The 24,220-nt window shown below is 43.4% G+C and overlaps 1 protein-coding gene across 1 annotated transcript in view; it reads right to left on the reverse strand.

The window, feature by feature from the left end:
* IMPG1 (interphotoreceptor matrix proteoglycan 1) overlaps window positions 1–24,220 on the reverse strand; it is a 157,050-nt gene that overhangs the window by 105,983 nt on the left and 26,847 nt on the right. Inside the window, exons 2-6 of the mRNA XM_005684438.2 lie at window positions 11,104–11,337; window positions 5,340–5,506; window positions 5,046–5,074; window positions 2,318–2,382; window positions 1,636–1,739 (exon numbers count right to left, since the gene is read on the reverse strand). Of these exons, the coding sequence (XP_005684495.2) occupies window positions 1,636–1,739; window positions 2,318–2,382; window positions 5,046–5,074; window positions 5,340–5,506; window positions 11,104–11,337 (599 nt within the window). The remainder of the gene's footprint in view (window positions 1–1,635; window positions 1,740–2,317; window positions 2,383–5,045; window positions 5,075–5,339; window positions 5,507–11,103; window positions 11,338–24,220) is intronic.

Raw genomic sequence — 24,220 nt, forward strand, 5'->3', positions numbered from 1 at the left:
GTGAAGAGCTAACTCACTGGAAAAGACCCTGATCCTGAGAAAGATTGAAGACAGGAGGAGAAGGAGGTGGCAGATGGTGAGATGGTTGGTTGGCATCGCTGACTCAATGGACATGAATTTGAGCAAACTCCAGGAGATAGCGAGGGACAGAGAAGCCTGAAGACCACAAAGAGTTGGACACAAGTGAGTGACTGAACAGCAACCACCTTACATTACTGAGGCTTCCCAGATGGCCCAGGGGTAAAGAATCTGCCTGAAAATGCTGGAGACTCCAGAGATGCGTGTTTGATCCTTGGGTTGGGAAGATCCCCTGGAGTAGGAAATGGCGACCCACTCCAGTATTCTTGTCTGGAAAATCCCATGTACAGAAGAGCCTGGTGGGCTACAGTCCATGGGGTCACAAAGAGTTGGACACGACTGAGCATGTGGGCACAAGGGCCTTATATCACTGCCTTCTTGTGGGTCTGCTGCCTGCCTGGTGCTTCCGCAACTCCACCACTGGAACAAAGGGAGTGATATTTGCCTGCTTCTGCACTGTCTGGGCCCAAAGCCTTTTGGAGGGGTTGAAAATATCCTCCTTTTGATTGTTGTTGCTTAGTTGCTCAGTCATGTCTGACTGATTGTGACCCCGTGGACTGTAGTTTACTGAGCTTCTCTGTCCATGGGATTCTCCAGGCAAGAATACTGGAGTGGGCTGCCATGCCCTCCTCCTCCTCCTTTGGATTAGGAGATGCAAACTGCTATGTACCGAATAAATAAGTAACAAGGGTTTATCATACAGCACAGGGAATATAGCCATTATTTTGCAATAACTTCAAATGGAGTGTATAAAAATACTGAGCCACTATGTTGTACACCTGAAATTAATGCAATGCAAATCGACTGTGCCTGCAGGCTCAGTCACCTCTGTCGTGTCTGACACTTTGCGACCCCATGGGCCATCGCCCGCCGGGCTCCTCTGTCCCTGGGATTCTCCAGGCAGGAACCCTGGAGTGGGCTGCGGTGCCGTCCTCCAGGGGACCTTCCCGACCAGGGGCTGAACCTGTGCCTCCTGTATCTCCTGCACTGCAGGGGGATTCTTTAGCCACGGAGCCATGTGAGAAGCCCAAATCAGGTAGTCAACTGAAAAGCCCCCCTTCAGTGATAACCAACATTCAATTCCCTAACAATCCTCTCATCCTGAATGCCTTTTCACTCCAACAGGGTGGTGACCAGCATTGCTTTTTGCCAGAAAACACTGCTTTTATTTTCCCCCAGCTCGACAGGCAGGATTTCAGTCATTTGGATATTTTTCTGGACTATTCGGGCTGGACATAACTGAGAAAAAAGCCTCTGTCCTTGCTGTCAGGGTGGGATTATACTTTGGCGGGGAAAGGACTTTGTTGATGAGTTGAGAGACACATTCATTCATTCATTCATTCAACCATCATTTATTCACTGTAACGCTAAGTGAAAGTCCTGTTAGTCAAGGTCATGTTTAAAGGGCTGTTTGTATATAATGTTGGCCCATTCTAGTAAGCTTTAATAATTAGAAGGGGGTAGCACTAATGACAGCGAATGGTCAGCCCATCCCTGTTTTACTAATAAAACCAGACAGACATGCGAAGAGCTAGACTGAGTCTGAGAACTTCTTACTCTCGTAGGCACTTTGGTGTCCGGGAGGGTGTAGTTGAGGATTTCGTTGAGTAGTGTGTCATCGGTAGGGAGAGGCAAGGGCCTGGGTGAGACACTGGCCACGTCTGTGGAAATTTTAAAAAGAACAACAATGAGACTGTTAGAGTGTAAAGTAGAACGAGGTCACGATGTCACATGCTTTTCCTGTCACTCTGGAAATTACAGATATCAGAACTCGTTTTCTTTCAAGATCACATAAATATGTTCTTGGGCAAAATATAACTCATACTCTTGATCCCGCTTAAATTCCTCATTACTCCTTTCCAGGACCCAAGCTTGGTGCTCCCCTAGATATGTTAGTTAAGTGATTTTTGCCAAATGAAATCTGGTTAATTTTTCTTTTTGTGACTATATTAAGGACACAAAGATATCTTATCTTGAATTTGTTTGTTGGAAAATATTGGTAATGATTGCCTCCAAGTGGTAGGATAATGGGTGATTTGGTTTTCCATTTATTCTTTCCTATATTTTCTAAGATTCATGCTATGAGTTTAAATTATAAAGTTAGAAATACAGTCAGTTTTGAAGCAGTGCATTATAAACTGTGTCAACTTCAATTAAGGATTGCTTTTCAAATAACATGCTTTCAGGATGATGTGTATTAAGGTTCAGAAGCAGATGAAATGAGGACATCTAAGCTTACCTCTTGAAGACACAGGGGTTTGAGCAAGCTCTCCTAAGGTCTCTGTTGTGACTACTTCATCTTTTCTATTAGCACAATAGAAAATAAAAAACAGGCGGTGAAAAGGAGCTTGGTGACAACAGAGGAAACACATTTAACACATTTTCTTGTATTTAGACCTGAAAATTAAAGAGAAAGTATACTTTAAAACTAGGTTTACCTATTCTTTTAATCACAAAAGTAATCTTGAAATATATTTTCACTGAAGAAAAATTCAAACAACTTTCAAAAAAATTATTTTTGACTCCAGGGTTTTTCCTAAGCACCTTGGCTTTTTGTAGTCCTGGGGAGCATTTTCATGGTAGACGAAGGTTTAGGGGGCTTGAAACTTTATAGTCTTACTATGCTCCAACCGTGTCCTTGACATCAAAGACAATTGGTCACATGAACTATGACTGAAACAATCTTGCTAAAATCTCAGATCCTCAAACCAGCAAACTCAGAGAGTCACTAAGTTTATCTGATAAAGTAACTCTTGTGGTTACGATAATGAGAGAGAGATAGATTTTTGGATAATGCAGGTGTATTAAAGCCCTATTCTGGACATAATCATTGCCCACCATGGTGACCTGCTGGGGACCTGTGTGTAGGCTTGCAGCGCCAGGGACTGTCAGTGTGGATGATATCCAAGGGCAAATCCAAGGTCATGGTTATGGGGCTGTCTGAATATAATGTTGGCCCATTCTAGCAAGGTTTATTTAGAAAGGAGTAGTGCACCTGCCTGGAAAATCCCATGGATGGAGGAGCCTGGTAGGCTGCAGTCCATGGGGTCTCTGAGGGTCGGACAGGACTGAGCGACTTCACTTTCCCTTTTCACTTTCATGCATTGGAGAAGGAAATGGAAACCCACTCCAGTGTTCTTGCCTGGAGAATCCCAGGGACTGGGGAGCCTGGTGGGCTGCTGTCTATGGGGTCGCACAGAATCGGACACGACTGAAGCGACTTAGCAGCAGCAGCAGCAGCAGTGATATCTATTGAAGCGTACTGAGTGATTTCTTACTGTAAGCTATCAGGTCTCAAAGGATGGTGTCTGAGTTTGTACAACATAGCCATGATGGACTGTTTGATCCAAACAGCAGCTCATGCTGACAGCACACCAGAAGTAAGGGCGAGGTCCTCTGTTGTAGAGTCATGGAGAGGAGGGACTCTCCAGGGGGCTTGAAAGGAGAGCAGGATTTGGATGTGTGAAGAGAAGGCAGGTTCTCCAGACAGAGAGGAAGGCTGCAGTCAGAGCCCAGGATGAGCAGGGTGTGGGCTGGACGAGGTGGGGAAGTGTCATGGTGACCGCGGTAGAAAGGCTAGAAAGGTCAGGGGGTGAAAGCTTTGATTAATTAGTTTGGCCTCTTCCTCAGTGGAGGTCCTAACAGGGAACAGATGGCTCACTCAGAGTGTAATCTGAGCAAATTTTAACAAAGGCCTTGCTAAGTCATGGGACAAGTGTGAGAGCAACCACAAGGGTGAGTGCAGAACTCACGGCTGGTAACAGCAAGGGGCCGAAAGCTCCCGTCATCCAGGACGGGTGAGGAGATAGAGCAGTGATGCCAACCAGAGGCCCAGAAGGCTCTGTCGGAAGAGACGGCTGCCTGACAGGCGCTGAGTGGAGGCTGAAGGAGGCCAACCGTCTGGAAGACTTTGCAGGCGGGAGGTGCAGGAGGTGATGCACTCCTGACCCCCACTGTCTGGTCCTTCTCAGAAGTCAGAGGCCAGGGGAGGCGAGTGAGGCAATCATTCCCGCTCAGCCCTTGGCACAGAGCAGGTGGAGATGGGTGGGGAGGGGAAAATCCCAAGGGCCAGAGGAGGATGCGGGAATATTTTCAAAAGCCATTGAACAAGGTTCAGTGCCAAAAAGGGCCTATCTCAGACATAAATCCAGCGGAAGTTATGCAAGGTAAGCAGGGGAAGAGGTTAGAGGCAGGAAAACCTGTTAGGGAGACCAGATTTGACTTTTTCCACCGTGTAAATAAAAAAGGTCCTGGACCAGGTGGTGGCAAAGGGAGCAGAAATGAAGGAACAAATGTGAAAAGCATTGTCAGTAATTCCTATAGCCCAATTTGTGTCTCTCTGCAGCCTTATTATCTTCAGATTTAGATTTCTAAATGTTATATAATGTGTGTGATTTGTGAGTTTAGAGTTTGGCAACAGCATCTCTCTTTTAAAATCATTTTATCGAATGTACTTTTCCTTTGCTTTTTTTTTTTTGCATTTCGATTTTCTTATTTGATATTCAGTTCTTGTTGAAGGCATAGCTCAGTGCTTCAGTAATTTAGTTTGAGAAATACTAACACTTTATAGAATACCAAATGAGAGTTCAAAATTCAGGTTGCTCTCTGATTGCATTAAATATGTTTCCGATGTAACTAATATTTTCCAACAATTCTAAAAATAACTATTTTAATTGCTCTATGTCTTATAAGTAAAAAAAAAAGCATATTAGGTAATTGTCACCTGGTTAGCATTCATTTTTATCTGCAAATGCAGTGCAAACATCTATCTCAGTCTATAAGGTCTATCCATCTCCCTTTTATATACTCGTTTATCTTCAGCAAAATACATGCACAAATTGTCTGTCAGAATTACCTACTCAGATCTCAGCAGCTGAAATAATATAAAGGCATAACAGCTCAGTCTCACTCCACCGTGTGATCCTTCAAAAGTCAAGAGCATGCCGCACTCTATTTTGGGTACTTACCTCTCAAGAAAGTTTCTCTGTTTCATTCTCTGCAGAAAGATAAAAAGTCATTTTACCAAGAGATAACGCCAACTGAAGAGCCAGAGTCTATTTTCATTCCTCTTTCTCTTTAAATTTACTTCAACTTGCCTGTGCAATGTTATTTTGCAGAAATGAAATTACCATTGGCCTTCTCAGATCTTTCCAAGCATTTCTTCAACCAACCCATACCCTGGGGAAACTAATTCTAAAGGGGCCAGGGCCGGAGGCCTGGGAGCTACTTTGGACTAACTTACATACCGTGTTTGGACTGACCTGCTGAAGAAGATCCAGGTGCTCCTGGGAGCTGCTGAAATTTTTCCCGATGTCGAAGAGGCAGAAGGTCTCCTGCTGGCAGATGCTGACCCAGTCCTGGTATTCCCCCGGCTCAGGGAGGCGATCCAGAAAGATCCGGTAGGCTTCCCACACCACCTCCTGGCACACTGAAAGGCAGCGTGCCTTAGAAGATGCCACATCCTTAGAAGATGCCCTTCTCCTAACCCAAACACAGTCCTAAACATGGAGAGCTTTGCCATGGCTGATGTTGACACAGTAGCTTATAGCCCATAGAGATTAACGCATTCACCAAGTATATATTGAGCAGGGAGAAATATATACCTGGGAGAAATACTCCCAGGTGTGTATATATGCACCAGGGAGAAAAATAAAAGAAGGGAGATAGGAATACGTATGTGTGGGTGACTGCTATTTATAATAAGGTGGCTGAAGAAGTGCTCATGATCAAGGGGACTTTTGAAGAGTTTGGGAAGAAGCCCCAAGGCTGAAGAACAGGGAGCGCACTGAAAGACTAGCAAGCAAGGTCAGCTGTGGCCAGGGCAAGGCTGAGAGCCACAGAGGCTGAACACAGAACGCTGTGGTGGGAGGCGCACGGATGGTACAGGACTTGTAGCCCTGGCATCTTCTGCTGGGCCGCGGGTACCTGTCCGGATCTGCAGATTTCCCAAGGGGTAAACAGTCACACATACACTTAAACACTCAGTGTCTAGATCTCAGCTTTCCTCGCACGCTTTCCTAATTTTCCTCAGGACACGACTTTTCCTTCCTCATCTGCCCCTTGGCCAGCATCCTTGCCCGACTCCCCCATCCCTGACCTTTCTGTGGTATGGTGCCCCTGGGCTGCCACACAAAGGGTGTTTGAAATAATTGTGTTTGAGGTTAAGACAGGGAGGGAACTTGGTTGACGGATAGCACACGGTTTTTGCAAGTAGGGCAGTTTCTGATTCTTTGCGTTAGAAGTCCTAATGGAGTCAACAGCTGATACATCATTAAAAATAATGATGGCAGATCCCGGTGTGATTGTTCGCCTAAAATGCCAGAGGAACTTAAAGAATAAGAATATCACTATAACAGAACTCCATCTCTTCCTGTCGACTTTTTTATGTATTACGTTTTCCTAGCAGTTAAGCGAAACTAAGGAAAAGAATAGAGATAAAATTGATGTTAAGTTCTGTCTAATGTTCGCAATGCATAATAGAAATAACAAATAATGGCACATGAATTAACAGAGGAAAGGAACAGCCCCAAAGCAATCCCATCTCTCCAGGGCAGAGGTAAGGAGAGCTTAAGCTACAGGCTTTTCATTTAAATTGGCCCTTTCCAAAGCCTTGTTCCTAACTTTGTATTCATAAACATTAGTTACCCAAAACCAAATAACTGAGCTTATAGGCATCTGTCAGGACAAAAAATAAAAACTTTTGACAAATTTACATCTACTTACTTTAATCAATCCTATATTAAAAATAACTATAAATAGAACTGAATCCAGAAGAGATTTCTGAAAATAAGTAAAATAAGTTATTTACTTAGGAAATAAGTTAAAATAATTAACTTCAGTTTATGTGTATTTTGTTACTGAGGAGTATCTTCAAGCACCCCATAACAGACTCTCAAGTATGACATAAATCACATTAAGATAAGACTCTGCAGTGAGAAGTGGGATGGAAATGTGGGTGTGTGGAGACAGAGGGACCATGTGACATTGCCTGCTGTTAGGAAGAGGTGTTCATGCATTTGTAAAGAGTATTTGATGGTGAGTATTGAGCCTGTGGTTGATTCCACTGTATATGGGAGAATGCTCTAACTCTTGTTTTATTTTCAATATCAATATTTACAGCTCACCAGATTTACACCTTATCCAGTTATTTAAGCTTATAACGAAAACTTTAGAAGAAGAATGCAGTCAGTCAGTTCAGTCACTCAGTCGTGTCTGACTCTTTGCAGTCCCATGGACTGCAGCACACCAGGGTTCCCTGTCCACCACCAGCTCCTGGAGCTTGCTCAAACTCATGTCTATGGAGTCAGTGATGCCATCAAACCATCTCATCTTTGTTGTCCCCTTCTTCTCCTGTCTTCCATCTTTCCCAGCATCAAGGTCTTTTCAAATGAGTCAGCTCTTTGCATCAGATATTGATGTGAAAGTTTCAAAGTATTGGAGCTTCAGCTTTAGCATCAATCCTTCCAATGAATATTTAGGACTGATTTCCTTTAGGATGGACTGGCTGGATCTCTTTACAGTCCAAGGGACTCTCAAGAGTCTTCTCCAACACCACAGTTCAAAAGCATCAATTCTTTGGCACTCAGCTTTCTTTATGGTCCAGCTTCCACATCCATACATGACTACTGGAAAAACCATAGCTTTGACTAGATGGACCTTTGTTGGCAAAGTAATGTCTCTGCTTTTTAATACACTGTCTAGGTTGGTCATAGCTTTTCTTCCAAGGAGCAAGCGTCTTTTAATTTCATGGCTGCACTCACCATCTGCAGTGATTTTGAAGCCCAAGAAAATAAAGTCTCTCACTGTTTCCATTTCTTTCCCCATTTACATCTACATGCCATGAAGTGATGGCATGCAAGGGGGGACTGAATTTACAAATTATTTTAGGGGATTAAGTTACATTTTAAAAAAAGTTAGATGATTTCAGTCATAAGCAACTGCAATATATTGATTTTTTCCCTCTGGAGGGGTGGGGAGCAAGTGGAGGCTTTGGAACAGAAGTTGACATCATCTGATTTCCTAGAGAAACCCTCTGAATGCCAGGCAGAGAAGAAGGTTTGTGAGTCGTGGGGAGAAACGAGATATGAGAAAGCTAGTTTGGAGACTTTTATTCCTATGATTTACCCTCCCACACTCCCCATCTGGTCCGCATCTGGGTTTCTCTTAGCGTTCTGTTTTGAGAAATTAAGAGAATTCCAGACCAGCAGAAGCTCAGGCCATTTATCATCAGCAACGTGACCAGAACCCATAGAGCTGGGGGTGGGTGCAGCTCCCACCACTTGGAATGAGCCGTTTAAGTTGTCCACCTATGAAGTGTGTGTTCCCTGGAGTTCTTCCTACATCACCAAACAGCCTAGGCTGAGACATTCAGCAGAAAGGCTGAGGTCCTGTGGTCAGATCTCAAGTAACTGTGAGGAGACTGGGGACTCAAGGCTCTGATTTCTCCAAAATTCTTGTGACAATCCTTCCCAATCGATTCAGAGAAGGATGGTGCAGGGTTAGAAAATTCCAGACGCCTCCCAGCCCCTGAGATCTTTTGATACCTCAACTTACAAGGTTTTTATTTGCTATGCCTTCAGTAAGGATGGATGACTGTCCCGGTGAGTCACGGGCTGGTGCCCCTGTTCTCCTGATCACAAAAGGATTCTTTCTCTTGGTTTGTGCTGAGCTTCCAGAAGGGCAAAAAAATGACATCAGGGGAGTCACCAAAAAAAAAAAAAAAAAAAGAAAAATTGTCCCTCAAAAATAGTCTAAAGAAAAGACACTGGCCCCTAGATACATCCTAACATTTTGATCTCTAGAAACTACAATGTCTTAGGGAAATAAGTCTTTAAGCAGCTTCAGCCATTTGTGCTTCAGGGAGAATTTTCTCTCAGAACATTGGTGAAAAGTTTTAATGGGGACAAGGGCTTTCTGTGTCCCCAAGGTGTAAGAAAAGGTGTCAGGCAAAAGAGCAGGATTATCTGGGCAAATCATTAAAAAGCAGGTTATGAAGTAGGTGTGTTGTGGAGTCTGAGTACCAGCATCTCTAGTTGGTTCCCAGCTGATGATGATACTGCCTGTCTGTGGACAGCAGTTTGAGCAGCAAGAACCAGGGTTCCCTCCGTCTTTAGCTTTCTCTGGGTCACACAGTAACATGAAAGAAAGATCTAACTTCTATCTAACTTTAATGTTGGGGCTGGGAGAGAGTGAAGACAGAGGAAGGGAGAGAAGAGGGAGACATGGGGAGAGTGGCTTCTCGAAGGACTCACAGAGGACGCTGAAGAGAGGCGGCCCCGGCAGTTGTCTAGGTGGGCGCACAGGGTCCTGCCTGGGAATCCACCAGAAATGACCTTGGCTCTTGTGTCTGTGCTTTCTGATGAGCATGCCTGTGATTCCACCAGGAAGCACAGAACATTTTCCCTTGTGTTGCTTTAGGATTGGGAAAAGAAATAGCTCAATATTCCATTTGATTTGAGGAATGTGGATGCTGTCACGCCTAAATTTGAAAGATAATTTTATAAAAGCAGCTATGAGAACAATAAGTGGGTTACTCTGTCAGAGAAACACCACTTTATAGCTGGGTCTTAGTTCTAGTTTCTTTATGAACCAATTTGTTAGACTTAAGAACACTATGCTGATGAACAGTAAAATTTCATATCACCCAGGGGCAGCCATGAAGATAATGGGCTGTCACTGCTGTGGGGAGAAAACAGCGGCTTGTTTCATCCAGGGAAGCAAGAATGAAAGAGCCAAACCTAATCAAGGATAAAGAGCTATGAATAAAATTCAGAGCAAAGAATTTGGTTGCAGCAATGAGTAGTCTAGTCTGCAAATTCCTGTGATGAATCCTATTTGTGAATGTCGTAAAAGATTAGAAGCTACATGAAAACAGGCAGCAATAGCAGTGTTCATGGTCAGTGCGATGCATATATTATGCATTTGTTTTTCTATCTATTAACAAATAACATGAAATTTACCAGCGTCATTAGCTGACTACTGTGTCGTCACATTCAAAATGAATGCTTTACTAGCAGCACAGTCTTTTCTTTGCACTTCCAATGACTTCCGGCATCCATCAACAAGCATTTACTGAGAAACTGCTACACAGAGGTGCTGGGCTAAATATTATATTAATAAAGAATATTAATACATTGCACTTGATTCTCTATAATTAGAGTCCTCCTTCTGACTCTGATCCAGTACCTGTCATTTCTCTGCAGGTGTGGCTTCTGTCAAAAAGCAAGTATCTCTTTACTTCCACATAAAAGGAGGCATACAAGGAACATAAGGCTTGGTATTTTTGATACTGTTAGCTAATGCTACTTCCCCAAGTCAATAAGAATGCCCCACATTAATTTCAATCCTTGATGTAAATGCTTAAGAATTTGGTGAGATGTTAGCGTGAAGACATACTGTTCAGTTGTCATAATGTGTAACACATCAAGGCTAGAATTGAACCAGCTTGCCCTGGTCAATAAGTCTGGAGCCGGGTGACTGAGCTGTTTGTAAATCCTGTTAACACCTCTACATTTATCTTGGTGACCACTGCTAATTTGTGCCTCTAGGTCTCCCAGCTTCAGGCCTTTTTGCTGAATCAACAAACTTACCAAGACGGAAGGGAGGATCAGGATTGTAATGCGGTTTTTGAAAAGTGAGATCTTAAGTCATAAATCAATTTGCTTAGTTCCCGGATGTTGTAATCATTCTTATGCTTCTTCATAATAACAACATTCAAATTCAGTACTGGGCTTTGGCAGAAATAAAACAAAGAGGTGAAACCCGTAGGTGAAGGCTTTCTGGTGGCTTGTTAAATGCCCTAATGGTTCTGTGTTGTAGAGGACACGGCTTTAAGACATACAAACACAGATCTACCATAGTTTCAAAGGTTTATTAGTCACAACTTTCAGTTCAGTTGGCTATTTTGTATAACTCTTGTGACTGAAGCAGAAACTGGAAGTCCTGGGCTGAAGACAACCTAAGTATGGATGAAAGAGGAGAGACAAAAAGAGGGGAAGTCTGAACAGGCTAGATCTCTTTCCTTACCTCTCAATCTATAATAAGCTTGAAGACTGGCTAAAATCTGTTCCATGGATTCCTGTGGACAGACTTTAACCCCAGTTGGGAAAAATGCTGATCTTTTGGTTCGATGCTTTGCCAAATCGAATATTCGTCTCATGGTTGACACTTTGTATGTTTTTGCGGTATTTTTGGTTGCTTCAGTTCTTGGGGCATTATCTATGTCTTTAATTTCAGAACCGTGTATTTTAATGGAGAGATCTGTAAAAGAAAGATTGATTTCCTGGTAATAGTACTTAGCCATAAATAAAATAAAATAAAATAGCGCTATTTGCACCAACATGGATGGACCTAGACATTATCATACTGAGTGAGGTAAGTCAGAGACAAACAGCATGTGATACTGCTTGTGTGTGGAATCTAAGAAGATGATACAGATGAATTTATTTACAAAACAGAAACAGACTCACAGACATAGGAAACAAGTTTATGGTTACCAAAGGGGAAAGGAGGGGGGAGGGATAAATAGGGAACCTGGGATTAACAGATACACACTACTACATATAAGATAGATAAACAACAAGGTCTACTATATAACGTGTGCTTAGTCACTCAGTCATGTCTGACTCTTTGCGACCCCATGGACTCTAGCCTACCAGGCTCCTTTGTCCATGGGAATTCTCCAGGCAGGAACACTGGAGCAGGTTGTCATGCCCTCCTCCAGGGAATCTTCCCAAGTCAGGGATCGGACTCAGGTCTCCTGCATTGTAGGTGGATTCTTTACTATCTGAGCCACCAGGGAAGCCCACTATATAACATAGGGAGCTATATTTAATATCTTATAATAACCTATAACCGAAAAAATCTGAAAAAGAATATATATATCTGCATAACGGAATCACTTTGCTATACACCTGAAGCACTGTAAATTAATGATTTAAAAAAATCTTTTTCGATTTAAAAAAAGATTGATTTCCTGGTGAACATATACATTCGTGTGTTATAGGTGAAGCATATGATAAGTGAACAGAGAAAACTAAAAACTGATCCTGTGGCTTATGGAAGTTTTATTTTAATGCAAATGTCAAATTCCAATGATAAAGCATTTTCAGAAATCAGGGAACAGCAGAATGAGCCGATCAAGTGTATTTTTTAAAAAAGTCTCGAATCATCTTGCCTTTAGGAACTGCCAAATATTGAAACGATTTCCCACACATCTCTCTAAAAATCACTCCCCACTTAGCACTCAAGCCTCCCGAGAGATGCCTCTTTTGATAGACATTATAATTCAAGTAGGGAATGATATAGCATTGTGGTACCCAGAGGTGTGCTCTTGATGAGGAAGTGGAGTGCTTCTAAAAACCGAGGGGAAAAAAATGCAACCAAACAACCTCCCTGCCCATTAGTGGCAGCCCTAGGATTTCTGTGTGGGCAGGGCTCTGGGGCTGGCGGTGTGGCTGAAAGAGATTTGAGGCGTTAGAATTTCATTCACAGAGCACGCTTGATATTTTACGAAAGATGATGAGAGAAGGGGTGGAGGACAGGCCAAAGAGAGGGTGTTGGCAGACGATTAAACTCCCGGAGCCATTCATCTGGGCCCCACCGCGGTGTCTGGTAGGGTGAGGTCTGGATTTCATTTGTAACTTTGTGGGCCTCTCATAAAAATACCTTACATGCACAGAGACTATTTCATTTTGAGTTTTCTTCCATATGTATCATTTCCTATCACTGTCACAAAAGCTCTACTGTATGGATGTGTATGCATGCTAAGTTACTTCACTCTTTCAGGCTCTTTGCGATCCTATGGACGACAGTCCACTGGGCTCCTCTGTCCATGGGATTCTCCAGGCAAGAATACTGGAGTGGGTTGCCATGCCCTCCTCCAGGGTATCTTCCCAACCCAGGGATCAAACCCATGTCCCCCATACCTCCTGCACTGCAGGCAGATTCTTTGAGCCCCTGGGGAAACCCCTCTTTATAGACGAAGCAGATACTATTTTATATCTCTGTTTACCACCCAGTTGGGTTCTGGGGTCCAGAGCTGTCAGAGCATGTTAACAGTGTGGTCACATCTCCATTCCTCCCCTCCCGTTCCACCTCCTTCCTTTTAGCCAATCTACTGTTTCAGAGGTGAATTACTGATGACCTGGGACCACTTACTCCAGCCCCTGGAGACCACCAGCATGTGGATTACAAAGACTGATGCTGTCATTTTACTAAAGAAGGCACTCCACCCCTTAGCTTCTGAAATATGGTCCAGATGAGGGGATCAAGCAGAAATGTAAGCATCTAGCTGCAGAGCAACTCAAACCTTGCCGCAAAGCATACAAACCCCTCCTTCACTAGGGGTGGGGTGGGTGGGCTGACAGAGTCCAGGTAGGAACTCATTCTCTGTCATATTGAGGAGGCTCAGAGGATACTGCCAGTCGTGGGGAGTGACCCATTCTTAGAGACTCATCTGCTCACCCAGGCATGCACCAGAGCAATGGAGTGAAATCTCTGATTGGAACACAGGGATCAGCAGCTTCTGAAGGTCTCCAGGTGATTCCAAGATGCGGACAGGTTTGGGAACCACTGTTTTGTGGATCTGTAAGGAGACCTTCAGCTGAAGAGTCAGGAGACCCCTCTTCACATTGGCTTAAACAATAAGTAAGTTATTACTGCATATGAAAGAAAGCTAAAAGGTATGAACTGCCTGGTGCAGTGAAACCCTGATTGCCTTTCCACTACTCTCTCATTTTCTCTGCTCCATCCCCTCATGTGGGACTTTATTTGTAGGCCAGCTTCCACCAAATTAAATGCGCTTGCCCTGTTCATGTTGAAAAATAGCCTTTCCCTACAGACTGGCTGATCCACGCCACGTGCTTGGATGAATACCTGCTGCCAATGGGGATACGCTGGCACTGTTAGCTTGAGCTGAGTGGCCCCAGGCAGGGAACTGGGATGATCCTGAGTGGCTCCTTCTAACCAGAGGTGGGGGTCAGCCCTCCCTCTGTCAGGTGGGCTGCACGGCAGAGTGGAAGGTGCCCATTCCACATCAGGGCAAAATCTGCCCAAGGAGGAGTCTAGAAGCTGAATACACAGCCATGAGCGGCCACTGCAGTTGGTAAGATGGGAATTTTAGTTTAGGAATGTTAATTTTTAATAAACTCTTTAACATTCACAAAGTTTTGTAATCGTATTTCAATCGCCACAAAGAATGGAAGACAAAAAAATGTGCGTCATTGGATGATTCTAAGCCTCTCTGGTGTGGTGAGCACAGACCCCACTCGGGGAGCTCATGTTCCCACACTCCTGCACTCCTTGTCCTTGCCGCAGCGCCTGACTGCAGGGTGGAGCCCTACTCTTAGGCTGGTCTTGCTCTCGCCTGAGCCACCTCCAAAGTCTTTGGTCCTTTGGAGTTGGTCTGTTCTTACTTGCTTGCTATGCCCTGATAGAACCGTTTGAATGGCTTGGTTTGGGAATAGCATTTCCATCCTGGCTCTGGGAACAATGCCCCCATCCTGGAATTTTTCCCAATCAGATCCCTTTGGATCTTAACACTTTGCTGATACACAGGCTCGCTCACAGAGATCCTGCTAGATCTATGACTTTGGACTTCATCTTATCAGTAGTGGGAACAGAAGGAGAGAAGAGAAGGTCACAGATTTCCCTGTTTCCCTGCATTCTCATGGGGTCTGAGCTATACCCTTTCCCTACCAGGGCTGATCTTTCACAAACCTCCATGTGTCCGTAAGTCCACGATGCTAGTGGTCAACAATGAGGTGAACTAGGAGGGTGTGGGACTTGGTGGGCTTTGGGTCTCCTGATTTCTTGCTGCTGTCCTTTCATTCTCAAATGTGTCCCTACTTGGAAAATAAATAATACAGTCACCTAGCTTTTCAGATCTCTTTGTGGGAGGAGACCTAATGCAGGTACTCTGCAGATGGCTGCCTCCCGAGCTCCATTTTTGAATGTCTACTGAGGTAATTCTTTCCTTTGAGCTGAAAATTCTTTCCCAACAGCGTCCACACGTTAGTTCTACTTCTGCCCCCTGGTCTAGCAAAGACCAAGTTACAGATGCTTCTGCAAGCGGTTCCTTGTATTTTCTTTATGTTAGGCAATTTTTTACTTTAGGGTAAACATCCTCTACCTTTCTTTGCTTTCTTGCGTCACCTAAGTATCAGATTCCCCAGGCTTCTGTGTTTCTGCAGATCACATGAAGCCAACCACAGGGGACCCACTATGATAATACTCTCATTTGAGCAGGGTACCCCCATCCCCTGTCATCTCTAGAGAAAATGTGAGCAAGATTTTTGAGAAAAGAAGCTTAAGTTTACCTGGCTTCAAGAATATTTACCAGACAGGCTACATGGTTGAAGCTTGTCTCTTTCCCAAGGATTTCAAATAAAAACAAAATATATGTAAAGAATTGAAACATGGAATGTTACAAATTTAGAGGAGGTAAAAAGAGCTGATATTTATTAGAGCTAAGGAAAGCACTCTTGGGTAAAATAATTAGTTCACAGTAGATGCTGTCCTCCAGCGTTGCATAATTGTAATGTTGATGTTGAACTGAACTCTGATTCTCTGGATACATTTTTATGAGTTGATAGTTTTAGTTTATATAAGTATTTGGAAGGTATGGGGTAAAAGTTTAATGAGAATGAATTGAGAGTTGAAAGACTTGCTATAAAAAGGGAGTGCATTTAATAGATTGGAAAATGTTTTTAGGCAGAAAATATTTCTGTAAGATAGTGATAAAACATAAGTATAACCTGTATGATGATGAATTGGCTGTCATCAGCAACTGTCTCTGGATAAAGTTCAAAGTTACAAAGAGAAAGACAGTGATTTCATTAAAAAAAAAGCTCTATATTTTTCATAGTATTAGAAAAATTTAGTTAAATATGCATTTGGATAACAATAAATGCAGTTGAGCTATATTATATTGTAGATTAATCATAAAGAAAACAATCCATAAGCCAGTAGTTTTGGGAAATAGTCATATCATTGAATGAAAATAAGTGGAAGTTAATATACTTGACTATTCAGAGCTTCTAAGTACAGAGGTGGTGGTGGTGATTTAGTTGCTAAATGGTGTGGGACTCTTGCAACCAGGGACTGTAGCCCGCCAGGCTCCTCTGTCCGTGGGATTTTCCAGGCAAGGATACTGGAGTGGGTTAGCCATTCCCTTCTCCAGGGGATCTTCCCAACCCAGGGATCAGACCTGTGTCTCCTGCGTCGCAGGCGGATTCTTTACCGCTGAGCCGCCAGGGAGGAGTAACAGCTAATGTTCATGGCGCTTAACTTTTAAATTTAACTTGAATATGTCCATTATTTGTGAAGGCAAAATGTAGCAGCAACGCAAACCACGTCCCTCCACTATTCAAAATGTTTTAATTAATAATACAAGCGGTGCCCGTGGCCGTGGCTCTGTGACCAGCTGTATAAAAGGTATAAAATTGACCTCTTTGTCTGAATTTTCTCACCTGTAAAATGGAGACTTGGTGGCTATCTTACAGGGTTTCTGTGGTCTTAGAAGAGCTACGGTGTTGGGCACAGTGTTAAGTGCTCAATAAAAACTCATCAGATAGATGACGGAGTTGTCGCGCCGCTATCGCGCTTCCTTGCTGACGCTCTTGCGCGGTACCGCCTCGCGGTCCGCAGCTAGACTGCGCCTGCCCCATGCATCCCTGCGCTTCCACGCTGCTTGTACATCTCAGGCTTGTCTTGGTAGAAAAGGGCTCTTTTCTTCCCCCTTTCTCTGTTGGGCTCCTATTTTTCCTTCAAGGCCCGGCTCTCCTCTCTTTTCTCAGATCTCACTTGCAGAATTCCTGTGTTGGTTCCTCCAGCCCCTCTAGCCTGGCTCAGATCTTTTTTACATTTACTGTATCCACTAGGTTTCTACTGGGTTTCAGGCCCACTGTGGTAGGTAAAGGTGAATTAGGTGAGCAGCTCTCACGGGCCTTGTGTGTAGTGCTTGCTTTGTCCTGCCTTGCACAATAATTTGTTGTAAGCAAATGATTTTAGACTGCAAATACCTTTGGATTTGCAAATACCTAGAACTTTTAGACTGCAAATTCCTGTGTGTTATAATCCTGTCCTCTCCCCAGGTCACCTCAGTGGTTGCCTAGTACAGTGTTTTGTACACAACAGATATGCAATACATAGCCATTAAGAGAACTGGTGAAAAATTCCTATAGAAATAGTGAGTCTTTTATGTATGGGCATGAGTTAATTTGTTTTATAAACTGTTAGACTATGAAAAATAGCTTCATATGTCCTGTCATACACTATTGCAATCTTCCTTTGAAACATCTACTCCTTTCCACAGTGTTAAATATCAGAGGTTTCGGATACAGTCATCTTATTAAAGATAATATCCTAAGTGAAAAGACAAACAAAAAATTCCTTTGTGAAAGAAAACCAAAAGAACAGAAAGGAGATGGCTTATACACAAATTATAATTTAGTAAAATCATCATCCCCAGAATCTTTCAATTTATCCAAGAGTAAACAAACAACAGGAAACTGAGTCATTAAAAACATGAGTGTAATAGGAAAGGAAATTAATATTGCCTGGCTCTTTAGGAGGACAAGCCCTCCACTCTCTTACCCCCCAGTTATTGTACTTGATAGGCAAAACCATAGCCAGGGTTAAACCCTGCTCTTTGCCTTCTCCTCACTTGCACCCTTGTAGCTGAACTTGGCTGGAGAAAAACAACCATTAGGACTCACTTTAAATTTATGATCCTTAAATAATATCACACTACATTTCTCTGGTCCATTGAGTTTCTCTCTCTTGGAGAACTATGCACAACTTATCTCAGATTTCCCGCACTTCTTGCCAATTCTCAGTCTCAGCTGATGACCTTGCTTCACATTTTTTTTGAGAGCAGGAGGAGCCAGAAGATAACTTTTTGGATTTCTAGCACTGCATCAGCTCACTGGCTGCATCTGCCCTCAAATACTCACACTTTCTCTTCTGTGTCTGATGACTGGTCTGTGCTCCTGTCCAAGGCCAGTTCATTTACTAAAGCTCTGGATCCCAGACTTTTCACGTCTCAAGGACATTCTTCCAGAAATGCTCCTTGTTCACCTACTGGATCATTTTTTTCTCTTTCTACTGGATTGATCATTCTTTTTAGCCTGTAGACATTCTATTATTTTCTCCTTTCTACTTAGAAGATTCTTTCTTAATATCACTTTCCCTCCATTTTTCTATTTGTGCTTTCAGCAAAACTCTTTGAAAGATCTGTTTTTACTTCATTTCCTGACAAAAGCAACGTTTCACATGAATAAGGGAGGATTCCTGTGATGTCATGTGCAAAGCTGTCGACATTTCCCTCCTCTTTTCCCGTTCTTTCTTTTTACATTTTTATTTAAAAAATTTTTGTTTGCAATGTGCTCATAAGTGAAAAAGAGAAGGCAAAAATTGCTCAGTTGTGTCTGACTCTTTGTGACCTCATGCGCTGTAGCCTGCCAGGCTCCTCTGTCCATGGAATTCTCCAGGCAAGAATACTGGAGTGGATAGCCATTCCCTTCTCCAGGGGATCTTCCCAACCCCGGGATGGAGCCCAAGTCTCCCACATTGCAGGTACATTCTTCCCTGAGATAGCAGGGAAGCCCAAGAATACTGGAGTGGGTAGCCTATCTCTTCTCCAGGGGATCTTCCTGACCCAGGGATCGAACTGGGGCCTTCTGCTTTGCTGATGGATGCTTTACCAGCTGAGCTATCAGAGAAGCCCTAACATACTCATAGAGCCCGTTGTATTCAACATGTTATTGCGTTACTGTACCAGAAGGTGTCGCTATGCAACACATAATATAATGAAAGCTGCCCATTGGATAATGAAATAATCAGTTCTTTGACTTTGGGATTGTACCTGTTGAGCACTGACATTTGTTGATGGAGGTGATGGTGAAGGTTGTGATTTTGCAGAAAAGCAGACCATTTGAGGAAGGGCTGAGACTTAATACGCTGAAATGGACTCCCACTGAGCTGGGAGGTACTCCTGAAAGGCCTGCCAGATGGGAAATATTTAGGTGGTGGGAAGGAGGACCACAAGTCCACAGGAGGCATCTTTCAGCAGACTGAAGAAGGTGGTTGACATGACAATGAAGTTTTAAGTTGGGGATTAAATTATGTTTCTTTAGAGCCAGACATCCTGGAATGTGAAGTCAAGTGGGCCTTAGGAAGCATCACTACAAACAAAGCTAGTGGAGGTGATGGAATTCCAGGTGAGCTATTTCAAATCATAAAAGATGATGCTGTGAAAGTGCTGCACTCAATATGCCAGCACATGTGGAAAACTTAGCAGTGGCCACAGGACTGGAAAATGTCAGTTTTCATTCCAATCCCAAAGAAAGGCAATGTCAAAGAATGATCAAACTACCACACAATTGCACTCATCTCACATGCTAGGAAAGTAATCCTCAAAATTCTCCAAGCCAGGCTTTAGCAATATGTGAACCCTGAACTTCCTGATGTTCAAGCTGGTTTTAGAAAAGGCAGAGGAACCAGAGATCAAACTGCCAGCATCCACTGGATCATCGAAAAAGCAAGGAAGTTCCAGAAAAACATCGATTTCTGCTTTATTGACTATGCCAAAGCCTTTGACTGTGTGGATCACTATAAACTGTGAAAAATTCTGGAAGAGATGGGAATACCAGACCACCTGATCTACTTCTTGAGAAATCTGTATGCAGGTCAGGAAGCAACAGTTAAAACTGGACATGGAACAGCAGACAGGTTCCAGATAGGAAAAGGAGTACGTCAAGGCCGTATATTGTCATCCTGCTTATTTAACTTATATGCAGAGTACATCATGAGAAACGCTAGGCTGGATGAAGCACAAGCTGGAATCAAGATTGCCAGGAGAAATATCAATAACCTCAGATATGCAAACGACACTACCCTTATGGCAGAAAGCAAAGAACTAAAGAGCCTCTTGATGAAAGTGAAAGAGGAGAGTGAAAAAGTTGGTTTAAGCTCAACATTCAGAAAACTAAGATCATGACATCCAGTCCCATCACTTAATGGCATATAGATGGGGAAACAGTGGACACAGTGGCTGACTTTATTTATTTTTCTGGGCTCCAAAATCACTGCAGATGGTGACTGCAGCCACGAAGTTAAAAGATGCTTACTCCTTGGAAGAAAAGTTATGACCAACCTAGACAGCATATTAAAAAGGAGAGACATTACTTTGCCAACAAAGTCTGTGTAGTCAAAGCTATGGTTTTTCCAGTAGTCATGTATGGATGTGAGAGTTGGACTGTAAAGAAAGCTGAGTGCCAAAGAATTGATGCTTTTGAACTGTGGTGTTGGAGAAGACTCTTGAGAGTTTCTTGGACTGCAAGGAGATCCAACCAGTCCATCCTAAAGGAGATCAGTCCTGGGTGTTCATTGAAAGGACTGATGTTGAAGCTGAAACTCCAGTACTTTGACTACCTTATGTGAAGAGCTGACTCATTGGAAAAGACCCTGATGCTGGGAAAGATTGAGGGCAGGCAGAGAAGGGGATGACAGAGGATGAGATGGTTGGATGGCATCACCGACTCATTGGACATAAGTTTGGGTAGACTCCGGAAGTTGGTGATGGACAGGGATGCCTGGCGTGCTATGGTCCATGGGGTCACAAAGAGTCGGACATGACTGAGCCACTGAGCGAGTAAACTGAACTGAACTGAGACACTCAGTCCTGGGGCTGACCCAGATTGCACCACCCAGGGTAGCAAAGACAAATTTGGAAATGTCTAAATGTACAGAAAGGGAAGTCAATGAAACAACTATTAGATTCAAATGCTGAATTCCAACACTATATTACCCAAAGAAAAAGTCAAATCTGGCTGGGGTGGAGAGGCTGCTCTGAAATCCTGGGCTTTTGACCCTTCATTTATCATGTCAAAATTAGATTTCCTGGGCACCATCTATATATGCCCACTAGTTCATGTGAAGGCTAGCCCTTTAGTTAAAAGTATCTTTTCCACTCTAGGCTGTAGGTTGGTTCTTTGATACTGACTGGCATCCCAGAAACCATCTCCCTATCACAGCACTGAAGAGTTTATTTTTTTCCTTCATGTACCAAAGTTGGCTGCTGGTCATAGATTGCTTAGGATTCCCAGGTGGCTCAGTGGTAAAGAATCTGCCTGTTAATGCAGGACATGTTGGAGATGTGGGTTCAATCCACGGGTCGGGAAGATCCCTTGGAGGAAGGCATGGCAACCTATTCCAGTATTCTTGCCTGGAGAGTCCCCATGGACAGAAGAGCCTGGCAGGGTAGAGTCCATGGAGGGGAGGTCACAAAGAGTTGGGCACAGTTTAGTAGACACACACACACACACACACAGATTGCTTACAAGTTTTCCATTTCAGGGCTTAGCCGTGCCCTTGAATCTGCTTCTCTCTAGGTTATGTCTTCACGTGGATCTTTACTAACCTGTTCAGACCAGACACTCTTTTGTGGAGAAATATTTTCTCACCATCTAAGCTTGCAGGTTTATAATCTAGGATTACCGCACATGCATAGTGACAGTAATAGACTGTAGGAAGAGGAGAATGGGGTGTTTGTGGCATCACTGTTATGAGAGTAAGTGGCTGGGCTGGTAAAAGCACTTAGTGAACCCATTATGTTTTCCTAAGGGAAAGCGTTTCAATGCCTAATGAATGAATTACCAGGAGTGGAGATGTAAGTTACTGGAATCCTACAGAATGAAAATCTCCATTTGAGGAACAGGACTCCACAGAGAGAAAAGTAGATAACACTCCAGGACCAAATCAATGACTGGAAGTCTTAAAGAATAATAATTTTAATTTCACATGGGCTTTCCAGACAGACCTTAACAAAAAAGAGTATGCAGTTGTGGCCTTTCTGCAAACGCTCAGCTTGCTTGTGATGTGTTATATCCCAGTCCTCCCCCTCCACTAGAGGAAATGCTCAATTACCCACTTGAAATTGTTTTTCTTCAAAGATTAAGGGCAACTAAACGTACGTCATGCTTAACATACCTGAACATGCCTCAAAAATTACGCAGAGGTACTGAACACCTTCAATGCTGTTCCAGAAACTAGCATGGATTTTAAGCGCACTGTCTTCTGCGTGATCAAGCAGAGCTCGCTGAAGCTCCTACCTTCTGCTTTCCCATTTAACGCGCAGTTCCTCCTGAGCTTCCACCGTGACAGCCCAGTGCGAGTGTGTTGGAGTAAATGGTGGAAAAAAGAACCATAGGGAGTAAGGGCAATTCCAGCGATTTTTTTTTTAAGGGGAAAATGAAGGGAATAAACATGGGCTCGGTTGTTCCGTTGTATGCAACTCTTTGTGACTCCATGGACTATAGCTCACCAGGATCCTCTGTCAATGAAATTTTCCAGGCAAGAACACTGGAGTGGGTTGCCATTTCTTACTTGAGAGGATCTTCCCGACCCAGAGATCTAACCCAAGTTTCCTGTATTGCAGGCGTATTCTTTACCAACTGAGCCACATGGGAAGCCCCTGAGTGTCAGCATGCACAGTGATTATCAGTGATGCAGCTGGTGGATGCCACACCATTGTCCTCTCTGAAGCTTTCCTTGCCTCCAGCACTAGCCTTGTTCAGCTCCACTTTTCCCTGCTGAGGGTGAAAGAGGAGTTCCTTTGAGAGGGTTCCTTCTCTCAAAGAATCAAAGCAGTTGCATTATTTTTCTTCACAATGCAAAAACCAGGTTTGGCCACTGCTTTTGCTACATCAGGAGGAAAGGATTAGGACCTGGGAAAACCATTACAAGAAACAACAGTTGCTATCTTCTGTTCTCTTGTATATTTATTTGGATACATCTGTATTGAGCTCCTCTTCCATCTCACTGAACTGAGGAAAAAAAAAGGGAAAGGACAGAATCTACAGGTGAGATGCTGGGAAATTTTGCTGAGGCCATATGCAGCTTGGTAACAGGGCAGAAACAGAACTGAAATTGAAGGGAGAAGTAGAAAAGAGAGGAGTGAACAACAGAATCCCTGCTGGATAGTTCAGGGAACTATATTCAATAATCTGTTATAAATCATAATGACAAAGAATTTGTAAAAGTATATATATATGTATAACTGAATCACTTTACTGTACAGCAGAAATTAATACAACATTGTAAATCAACTCTACTTCAGTAAAAAAATAAGCTAAATAAATAGAAATGCCTACCGTGTTAAAAAAAAAGAGTTCATTTGACTTCTGGGCAAACATTAAAAATGATAGTTTGAAAATATATTTTGCTGATCCGATTTTTACAAAATAATTATGTATTCATATACTTGGAAGAATCGGAAAAGATCTATAAAAATGTTAATTACCGATTAAAAATGGAATGGTGTCTCTTTTGTGTCCTGGGAGGGGGATGCCCTGTGAGCAGCTGGGGTCCTGAGCTCCTCATATCTGGTAGGTGGCTCAGACAGTAAAGAATCTGCCTGCAATGTGGGAGACCCGAGTTTGAGCCCTGGGTGGGGAAGATCCCCTGGAGAAGGAAATGGCATCCCACTCCAGTATTCTTGCCTAAGGTATCCCATGGACAGAGGAGCCTGGTGGGCTACTATCCATGGGATCGAAAAGAGTCACAGCGACTAAGTGAGTAACTTTCGCCTTTTTCAGGGAGTGAAGACACAAGAGTCCAGGAGGGCAGGGTCCTTCACTGTACCCTGAACAGAAACGGGTGCTTGCTCCCCACTCCCTTCGAGGGGGATGTTTCGAGGGGAAGGAGCATTCAAGAAAAGACTGGCGTTCTGTGTCCTGAGAAAGCAGAGCAGCGCAACTGAGGTGCTTGTCGCGCGTAGCTTGGAGATCGCTCAGGCGGCCTTCATCTAAGCCAAGGGAGCGCTTCACAGCGGAGCCTCTTGACCAAGGCCCATTCCCAGCCCCCCTGCCGGGTCCGCAGGCACTGTTTCTGCTGCAGTTCAGCACCACGGGGTGCCCTTAACACCCAAGTGCCCTCAAGGGTTGCAGTAGTGTGTCAGAGGTCGAGAGAAGCCATGCGATCAACACTTAGCTTCTTCCTGCAGTGCTAAATTTACTTGAGCATTTCCAGGAGAAAAGTTGAAAATGTGAAGGATTGTAAACGATTTCACATGAATACACAAGCGAAGTCAGCAAAATTCTTTCTCCCTCAAATAAGCCGGTCTTGAAAGTGAGACGAGTTG

This window comes from Capra hircus, chromosome 9 (assembly GCF_001704415.2).
Source record: "Capra hircus breed San Clemente chromosome 9, ASM170441v1, whole genome shotgun sequence".
Lineage (NCBI taxonomy): Eukaryota > Metazoa > Chordata > Mammalia > Artiodactyla > Bovidae > Capra > Capra hircus.